This window comes from Etheostoma cragini, chromosome 1, assembly GCF_013103735.1.
Source record: "Etheostoma cragini isolate CJK2018 chromosome 1, CSU_Ecrag_1.0, whole genome shotgun sequence".
NCBI lineage: Eukaryota > Metazoa > Chordata > Actinopteri > Perciformes > Percidae > Etheostoma > Etheostoma cragini.
Genome location: NC_048407.1, coordinates 5,470,786 through 5,481,385, shown reverse-complemented (window position 1 = coordinate 5,481,385; position 10,600 = coordinate 5,470,786). Strand labels below are relative to the sequence as shown.

At 40.5% G+C, this 10,600-nt stretch overlaps 1 protein-coding gene and 1 long non-coding RNA gene across 3 annotated transcripts in view; one reads left to right on the top strand and one right to left on the bottom strand.

The window, feature by feature from the left end:
• Positions 1 to 9,492, top strand: part of LOC117942666 — a 25,891-nt gene extending 16,399 nt beyond the window's left edge. The window contains exon 3 of the long non-coding RNA XR_004656189.1: positions 9,418 to 9,492. This is a non-coding gene — a long non-coding RNA (uncharacterized LOC117942666). The remainder of the gene's footprint in view (positions 1 to 9,417) is intronic.
• The window catches only part of efl1 (elongation factor like GTPase 1), a 98,920-nt gene continuing 97,005 nt past the window's right edge, over positions 8,686 to 10,600 (bottom strand). For both annotated transcript variants that reach the window (XM_034867666.1, XM_034867674.1), the window contains exon 23: positions 8,686 to 9,677. In XM_034867666.1, the coding sequence (XP_034723557.1) occupies positions 9,489 to 9,677 (189 nt within the window). In that variant the 3' untranslated portion in view covers positions 8,686 to 9,488. The remainder of the gene's footprint in view (positions 9,678 to 10,600) is intronic.

The following is a 10,600-nucleotide window of genomic DNA, read 5'->3' as shown; positions in this document are numbered from 1 at the left end:
TTTCCCCAATAAACCCCTGTTGCCTTCCTACCTGGTACACTGCGTTTGGGTCCTCCTTCCGCCCCCACCACAACACAACTCATCACTCCCTTACTATAAGCATTATCAAAGAGGTGAGATATAAGATTACTCTTAAATGTGGTGACGGTGTCCGCCTCCTGAACCCAGACTGGGAGCGGGTTCCACAGTAGAGGAGTAGAGTAGCCATAGCTGAAGGCTCTGGCTCCCATTCTACTTTTAGAGACTGTAGGAACCACAAGTAACTCTGAATTCTGGGAGTGCGGTGCTCTAGTGGGAAAACAATGTACTATGAGCTCTTCAACATGTGATGGTGCTTGATCATTTAGAGCTTTGTAGGTCAGGAGAAGGATTTTAAATTCAATCCCGGATTTTACAGAAAGCCAATGTAGATGAGCTAATACAGGAGAAATATGATCTCTTTTCTTAGTTCTTGTCAGAACACGCGCTGCTGCATTCTGGATCAGCTGGAGAGTCTTAAGGCTCTGACAAACCCCGACGGCCGACCTTCGGCAGAAAACCTCCCCTTGTTGGTCAAAAAAGTGCCTCTGAACCCACCAAAGCGACGCCGAGTAATAGGCCGTGCAGTTGCTGAATCTGTCTTCATTTGAGATTGACAAATGTCAGTTTGAAAGATTTTTGTCCGATTTTGAGGGACGTTAGTCCCGCTCGTCCCGCTTGTCATTTCCAGGTTAGCACTCCACCAACCAGATTGGTCATTTAGTCCGACTGCCCGCCTTCCGATTCAACATGTCAACGGCTTGTTCGACTGACGACGGCACGGAACACATCGAACATACTCAAGTCACTGACCTCACCAGACTTTTTGATGATCGGGTTAGTGTGTCAGAGCCTTTAAGGGGCTTATTTGAGCAACCTGATAGTAAGGAATTACAAAAAGTCCTGTCTCGAAGTAACTAATGCAAGGACTAGTTTTTCAGCATCGTTTTGAAACAGGATGTAGGAGGATAGGTGGGTAGAAGGATATATCCTGATCAAAAATATCTCCTAGATTTCCAGTAGTGCTGGAGGCCGGGGCAATGTCGTCCAGAGTTATACTTTTAGATAATGAGGTTCGGAGGTGTTTAGGGCCCAGCACCATAACTTTGTAGTTTGACATCAGAAAATTGTAGGCCATCCATGATTTTATATCAGTTATGCATGCTTGACTGGTTTTGTCTGGCTTGATTGATAGGTATAATTGGGTGTAATTTGCATAACAATGAAAGTTAATTGAGTGTTTCCTAATAATATTGCCTAGAGGAAGCGTGTATCAGGAGAATGGAACTGGTCCAAGCACTTAGCTTTTTGGAATTTTAGCATGCCTGGAGGATTTGTTAACATTAACAAATTGAGAAATGTATTAGCTTAGTGTGATTTCTTTAATGCCAACTAAATGTTCCAGTCTCTGTAACAGGACGGTATGGTCAGCGGTGTTGAATGTAGCACCAAGAACGAGAAAAACACAGAGACAAGTCCTTTGTTTACAGCAGTTGGAAGGTCATTAGTCTTTTTTCACTAAACCGTCTCTGTGTTATGATGCTTTCTAAATCCTGACTGAAAGTCCTCCAGTAAACTATTGCTAGTAGAAAATCACATAACTGATTAGGGACTACCTTTTCAAGATCTTGGAGAGAAAGGGAAGGTTAGATATAGTTCTATAGTTGGCTAAGACATCAGGATCGAGGGTGGTCTTTTTCAGGAGAGGTTTTATCACAGCTACTTTAAATTGCTGCGGTCCATAACCTGTTAATGAAGACGTATTGATCATATCTAGTAACGAAGCTTCGCTTCTTTAAGTGGCCTAGTTGGGATGGGGTCTAAGAGACAGGTAAATGGCTTAGCTGAAGAGATCTTTAGAGCGTAACTCTCACCAAAATGCAACCTAGGGTCTTTTTATGAATGTAAACTTTCGTTTAAAAGCATAAATAGGATGTAAGCGCCACTTTTAAGATTGACTGTATCTTCGTTTTCTGTCAAATGGCCTTTTGAATCGGAGTGCTAGGGGCGCTAGTATGAACGCATCAAAATCAATATTTTAAAACATTAAGAAGGCTCGACACAACATGAAACTTTGCGTTGAGTATCCCCAAGGGCTCTACACATAAACTCAACATTGAGAACATTGTTTGTGTACATAGGTTACTAAAAAGAAAGGTTTTGAACAACTCCCTTTAGCAGTTAGTTTTTCCGATTGCCGCAATCTTGCCAGTCAAAAAAAATGGATCTCCGAATGGATTCCATAGGAGGAAATGTCATTCTTACATGAAGCTCCTTTTTGCAACTACAAGTTCAATATTGTTTTTCAAACAATGACAAATAAATGACAAAACAACAAATTTTCCATGCATTTAAATGGAACTAAGCTTTAGGAGCTTTCCATCTTTACTCTCCTCCATGTTGTATTACATTTAGGGATCGACTGTTTTTGGTTGGCAAGATGGCGACGACCGGAAAAACCAACTGCTAAAGTGAGTTCAAAACCTTTCTTTTTGGTAAACTCTGTGTACACAACAATGTTCTCAATGCTCAAGTTCATGTGTGCCAAAGTTTATTCTTGCCAACCTAAACAAAATTCTTCCAGTTTGGTGGGACGCCATTTACTTTCAAGTTTTGTGAGGTTTGTTTTGATTTGTAAGTCCGGGAGTTATACCAAGGTGCTTGTTTTCCTTTGCTTCATCATCTTCTTTTTGAGAGGAGCAACAGAGTCTAAAGTCGTCCGTAGGGAGGCCATAGCACCATCTACAAATTTATCATTTCATGAGGGACTAAAGTTAACATAAAGGTCCTCTGTTATGTCAAGGAACGGAAATAAATGAAATGCTGGTGGAATATCTTCATTAAATTTAGCTACAGCACTGTCAGAAAGGTTTCTAGTGTAAAAGCTTTTATTTAATTTTGGGTAGTAAGAATTCAAAAGTTATTAAAGAATGGTCTGATGATAAAGGATTCTGCGGAAATACTAGTAAATCTTCAATTTTGAGGCCATATGTCAGCACATTGTCGGGTGTGTGGCTAAAACAGGGAGTGGTCTTATGCACACGCTGACTCAAACCAATTGAATCTAGTAGTGAGTTGAAAGCAGTACTAAGGTTATCATTGTTATTGTCCACATGGATATTAAAATCACCTACAATAAGTACTTTGTCTGATTTAAGGACTACACCTGCTAAAAACTCTGAGAATTCAGATACAAATTCAGAATATGGACCTGGAGCTCGGTAAATAACAACAAATATAATTGGCTGTAATGTTTTGGATGTAGCAGATTGAGATTGGCTTTTAGGTTTGGGAACAGGCTTGAATCAAAGATGGCTGCAACTCCCTCTCCTCAGCCAGAGCCTTGAGGAATTTCAGTAGTAATATGACAGCTTTAGTTACTAGTTACTTTACACAATAAGAATTTTGCACACAAAACACAAATACAGGATTTTCTAAAATATCTTTATTATAAATGAAACTAGCCAACAAATACAAATACAAGTCCAGCTGGAATGATTAGACCATTAAACATACAACTTTTTGTAAAAGAGTTTTCATCATGGAGGAAATCCCATCAAGGTTGCAGCTAAAGTCAGACAGGTTTGATCAGAGATGGTTACCAATAACACAGACAATGTCAGACTTCTAGTCACCTCCTCTATTTGTTTATCTATTTTGTTCAATTATCTTTTTTCAACTTAATTGTGTTTTATAATTGTACTTTATACTTACTTCAGTACTCTTGAAGCATCTCCTAATGTGCGTTCCTAATGCGTTTTATGTAATAAATAAGTAAAAAGTAAGTTAAAAAAAACACAACTGTTTGGATCCTTTACAGTTTCTAAAATGAGAGGATCTTTATGCATTGGGTACTTTTACCTTCAATACTATATTAAAAATATTAGCAGATTTGGGATATGAGATCGCCTCCCAAAAAGCCAATACTGACAGGGCGATAATTCAGTCTAACACTAACATGTATGTCCATGGGGAGAGACAGAGCGAAATAAAGAAGAATGAGTAGGAGGATGAGAGTGAAGTGTGAAATAAAAAAAAAAAATAGATTCATGAAAAGTGTGGGGAGAGCTGGAGGAGGATGTGACAACATGATCCTCTGCTGAGGTCAGTGTAGCTCTGAGAACCATGAGTCATTATTTCTGTTTGTAAACCACGTCAGGTAAAACACCTGAAACATTTGGATATGCATAAGTCAGGTTGACTTAATTTATTGTTTGAATGTGTAAGCAGAGAGCTCGCCGCTGTGGTCTCCCATCCCTAATAATTAAAACACTTCTCATTTGTAAATTTTCACTATATTTATATTTTCCAGATAAAAAAAGCCTTCTTTAATATCTGCGTAATGAAATTCCAAAGAAACAAGTTCTTCAGTTATGCATGGCTGTGAGTGAGCCAGCGGTGCGAGACGAGCTGGTGCTTTTGGTTGCATTAGCCAAGGTCTCACAGGAGGACCTCGGCAGCCATTAGCAGGCAGTTTCGGCAGCAGGGCCCCGGCATTGGGATAAGGCTATTTGCAGGCTTTTTGAGAGCGTGACACGTGAACACATTAGACTGTGATGTGGTGTTTGATTGCATTAGTTCACATACGAAGCAGTGAAGACACACACAGTGGCACACTATGAAAACCATTGACCTCCCCTGGCTGATCAGCAAATACTGTATTCTGTTGCTACAGTGTCAGTCCCAAAATAGACTTATTAGGGTATTAACATGGTTTAAAAATGCACATGAAGTTTTCATTTTCTATTGTCCTCATTGGATTTTTCTGCTCATTTGACTACGCAATTCATGGACAAAAAAAAAGAAAAGAAAAAAGATTGGCTACGTTTACATGCACATAATATTCCTGTTTTTTCCCTTATTCCAACAAAGACAATTTGCCAACTAAGCTGTTTGCATTTTGGTCAAAGTTTACCTGCGGTGGCCGACTTGCTAGAGCGTGCAAACAAAGCGTCTCTCTTTTCTTCCTTTAACCAGTTTTTTGAAAAGGTCATCATTGTGATGGTTGTGCATATCCAAAAACCTGTTAATATCCAAGTCTTTGATAATGTTTAAAAGTTAAGTTATGTTTGTCTTTCTTATCGTGTTTATGGACATCATTATAGATCCCGCGTAACTCCTAGGCATTTTCTGCCCTACAAAGCAGCCCGATTGGTTGTGGTTGGACATTGACATAGAGTGGTTGAGGTTAGGATAGCCGATGGGTCGGGGGATAGGACCTGAACAAATCGGATTACCTAGCGTAAGCATGGACGCCTGGCCAATGGTAGTGTGGGAATGCTATTGTAAGGTGGGTCTTGCCTTGACATTGCATGGGTTCCATAAGAACGGGGTCTGCAGCCCTGCAAACTGTTGGCTGGTTGGTTTGTGTACAGTAACCATAGCAACGCACAAAACTAACCACAAGACGTAAACAGTCAAGAGGCCGTAAACTGGGCTTAAACTGGGATAAAAACCCTGATTGAGGCGCATATTCCGAATGCGCTGTATATATGTCTAAAGAATGCCTCTATAACCCAAATGAACACGGCCTTGTTCGAAATAGTTTAGTTTAGTAAATAAGTGTCATGGACACTCCTCCTTGATTCACTGTACAGTAAAAGGAGCAGCTTTAGCTGTAGTCTCCAGCCAGCTGACAAGAGGCATCCTAAAATACAATATTTAACATAAATGAATTACATTAAATCTATAATGACATCAGGCCTAAGGAAAAAGGTTTACGACATACAAACAAGCAAGCACAGATGATGGCAAAGGCATTAAAGCAGTCCATACAATGAAGACAATGCAAAAGAGACAAGAAAAAGGAAAATAGTCACAGAGGCCACATTGAAAGTACATACAAGACATATTATGGAGGCAGGCAGCAGAGACCAGCAGCAACAATGACAGTGTCACATCAAACACACCACATCTAACAGATATGGGCAGTTATAAGTTGTCAGACAGCCATGATTTATGGTGGGTTGTAAAGGTGGAATATGTATGTGTATCTTTGATAGTAGTGCAGTGAATTCCAATATCCAACCAGAATATGCTATTTACATGACCTGTATCAAATTCGGAATATTGTCAAATTTGGAATAATAGTGGAATACTAGTGTGCATGTAAATATACTCGTTGATTTTACATTCATTTGACTTAGGTGCTGCCCAAAACGGCATAGGTGCAGTAGGAAACCCTGCCTAAGGGTTTTTGTTCAAAATAACTCTTATTAGATATATTTTTTTTAATTTGGGGCAGCAGTCTGTAGGCCCTTGGCTTGGGAAGCGGAAGGGGCCGGTTCAAGTCCTGGTGGGGCTCAGTGTGACAGACACCTGTGGCCATGGGGAAGTACCAAAGTAGCCTTGTCCGACCAGACTCTGGTCCATTAGCCTGGTCCTACCACACCCTGGTCCATTAACCTGATCCTACCAGACTCTGGTCCATTAGCCTGGTCCTACCAGATCCTGGTCCATTAGCCTAGTCCGACCAGACTCTGGTCCATTAGCCTAGTCCGACCAGACTCTGGTCCATTAGCATGATCCAATCGCTAACGTTTGGTCGTGATGTATGTCACGCGCATGTGATACAAGAGGAGAGACCTTTGTCACTGCCCGATGTGAGTCAAGTGCAGAGTTGAGTTTCTCAGATGTAAACAGTTTACCGCATAACTTGTCCTACCCGATGAGAGTCAAGTCAGACCGGCTCTGGTTGAGTGCAGGTGTTAGTTGCGCATGCTCAGATTAAATAACGTGTCATACTGAAATTTGTGAAATCCATAAAACAACAAACCTTTCTCATTACAAACAATAACAGAAGATGGAAACCATTTCAAAAATGTTGGAGCTATCTATGATTGTTTGGTTGCTAACGTTAGCTCTAAACTCCATTCATGCTAACTTAGCCAGCAGTGAACCAACTTTGGTATGTATGTCCTTTTTTACTGTATTGACATTACAGAAGTCTCTTGTTAGCATCTTGTATTCTACTTGTCACAAAGTGACGCATGCATGACTCAAATCTGCACTTGACTCACATCGGGAAGTGACACCCACAAGGCTTATTTTTAGCATTAGCATCAATACCGTTTTAGCCAACTCCTTCACCACTAACGGCGCAAGCTGGAAAAAAACCTTTCCTGGATCCCGTGGGGAGGAGGGCCACAACATCATGGCCACCAACAAGACTCAGCAAAGATTGTTGTTGCTCGTGCTTTAACTTCTGGATATTCGGCAACGTTGTCACAACGGACGGACTGGCTTCACTTGCATCTTTCTCCACCGCCGTTAGTACAGAACTCACCGAAGGTTACCGAACCTCAACTTCATCGATCTCAGCCACTCCCTCTGTTCGCTGATTGGACCACAAAAAATTGGGCTGAAGAAAACTCGCGAATATACCGCAAACCCAAACATAGTCTTCAGCTCAAAATAAAATGTTCTTGTAAAATTATTTTATTCTCATTACAGTATTTTCTCCTCAAAAATATTTAATTTTCAAAATCTCCGACTTCTTGTTCCCCAACATTGGCCCCTCACACTTGTAAGGAGGAAACTGAACACTGTATGTTTGATTTGATGGAGTGACTGTATGTACAGTCTACGGCTGACTTTTGTACCAAAATTAGTCTATATTTAATCAGACATTCAGCACTCTCATAAAGGCAGAAAGGAATGAGTCTTAGTTTTCTAACCATATTTTCAGACTGATTGGATGTCAAATCATGCACTTTATATTGAATCATTGAATAAGCAACTATTTGGGGTGACCCCTACAAGATGTACCTATGAATCTATACTGGCACACTCTCTCCTCTCCTCTGATGCAGGTCTCAAGGTCATTCCCAGAGTAAACCTATGGTCAGCTATGGTCATTAAGGCTGGGTCATGACCGAAAGAACGATATCCAGGGTACAAGCGGCCAAAATGGGTTTCCTCGGGAGGGGGGCTGGCGTCTCCCTTAGAGATTGGGTGAGAAGCTCAGTCATCTGTGAGAAGGTCGGAGTAGAGCCGCTGCTCCTTCGCATCGAAAGGAGCCAGTTTAGGTGGTTCGGGTAAGGATGCCTCCTGAGCGCCTCCCTTGGGAGGTGTTCCAGGCACGTCCAGCTGGGAGGAGGCCTTGGGGAAGACCCAGGACTAGGTGGAGGGGAAGGGGGGGAAATTGGTATCAGCTGTGTGCTTGGCCATCAAGTGGTACTTCAGACTGAACGTGCTGCGATGATAGCTCAGTTCACCATAACAAACACAGATCACGTTGGTCTTGTCAATGAAACATTTGGCAACTTTTAATAAGTAAACTTTCCATTCAGAATCTTATTGGCATCCATTTCAGCGTCTCGCGTTCCCCACCCACTCAAAACGTAGCGTTACTACTCTTTGGCTGGTTTGCAAGCCCAAACGGCGTGTGTGTGGCATGCCTGTTGTTGTGTTTCCGGTCTAGCTAGATCCGGTGTGGTGTTGTAGTTTTTCTAACGTTATTTGTTGCAACAGCATGTGAAATAACTACAAAGTTTGCTAGGCTAAAAAGAACGTTAATCTTGCAATAAAATATTATTTTATTGCTAGTTAGTTAATATAACTAACAGCACTAATTGTAATATATATTGCAGCTAGATGATGGTGATTAAAGCAATGCCGTATAATAGTACAATCTGTTAAGCAATGATGAATCATGTCCACAACCAATTCCAACACAACTGTTTATTGAACTTGATCATTTACCATCCAATGTAGCCTGTAACACCACAATATGTAATGAAACATCAAAATGTAATACATGTTTACTTCATTATGTAATAATATGCTTATTTTGTAATAAATAGTACATAATGCATGTAAGTAAAGAAAAGACGAGCAATTTAAATATTTGATGTGAAATAAGCTATATTTATTACTTTTTGATGTTTTTCTTTATATGCCTTTCAAAGCCATAACAAATATATATATATTATTTTATATATTATTATTATGTAAAACTTTATTACAAAATGCGTAGACATTTGTTACAATTGGGTTCAGGTTTTTATAACAAAATAAGGCAGATTATTACATATTGCGTTATTGTAAAAGGAAGTGAAATGTTAATTCATTTTGACATTTATTAAATAAGTCATTATTACATAATGCAGTGTTACAATGCCATTTGATTGGTCTGTATTTACTGACCATGCTATCTGATATTAGCCTTAAAAACTAAGGAAAACAATCAGATAACTAAAGAAAGATAACTTTGGGATACTAAATTTATTCTTTAATATTTATCATTCACCCAAATCAATATATTCACACAAGAAGTCATCCCTGAATGAACAGCAGGCCTGTGACGGAGGTATCTTTGAAATGAGAGAGACTTCTACGTTCAGACTGGCCGACTGGCCCTTTGTCATGTGATGGAAGAGCCCGGTCTGTGGTAAACAGGAAGTGTCTTTGGTGAACAGGAAGTGTCTGCAGTCTCCATCTTGGAGCTTTCTTCTGTCAGGTTTGCTTCTCTACTTGTTCTTGCCGAGTGTTCTCTGTTTCTCTGCATGCTCGACTATCTTCTCCTCCACGTAGAGACCTTTGCGGCGGCGGACAGCGTTCATGTATTTCAGGGCCTGGTTTGCAGAGTCGGCTTTCTCCCCGAAGTGCAGGTATTCTTCCTCTGTGGTGGGAACCCAGCATGGGTCGCTGCTGATCACCTGGGGCACAGAGAGGAGCAAAGGCATGGAAATGGGATGGTCAGTAATAGAAAGACACAAGATTCCACATCCTGACACAGACTGCATAGGCTCACACTCTGAAACAACGCTCCACTCTTCAATGACTTGTAATGTGTGAAGGGTTCCTCCTCGATAATTCTGTCAGCCAGCAAACAGAAAAACGCCTTAAAGCTGCTGTAAAGTTATGTTTTCATAAGCTGCTGACCCAAAAAACGGTGCTTTTATGAAGACAAAAGTGTAACCACACATGTGGATAACTACAGTTTGTAGGATGCATTTTGTTACCAAGTCAAATATCCAAATGGCAGTTTAGGGCTAACTATGGCTGCATTTACACGTGGCCGGCTATTTTCAAAAAACTGCCTTTTCAACTTCTCCGTTTTCAAAACTAACTTTCAGAAAAGGGTTTGGTTACACGGACCTGTGTGTATATGCTGTCAAGAGCATGCCAAAGCTGTAGGTGGCAGTGTAACGAGAGGCTCAAGCCCACGTTAGCCAATCAGAATCCCCAAAATAGTACAACAACGAATCACTTCCTCTCTCTTCTCATCCTCATTTCCTTGGCTGCCTAAACCTCTGTTTCTTTACATAGACTTAAACTTCTCTTTATGAATCCTTTTGGGATGACTCCCGCAAGGACATTTTAGAAAAGCATCCGTTTTAGAAAAAAAAAAAAAAGGTGCAAACGAGGATTTCCAAAATCTCCACTCTGGCCAGAGTTTTTAGAAAGACTTGTTTTCAGAGGCAAATTCTACGTTTGTGTGTAAAAGAAGGGAAATGTCTCTGTTTTTCCAAATACCCATGTATGTGTAAACAGCGCCTTTATGTCTGTAAGTTAAGCTAACACACATGTCAGACATAACGTTACGCATGCAAACACACACACACACACACACACACAC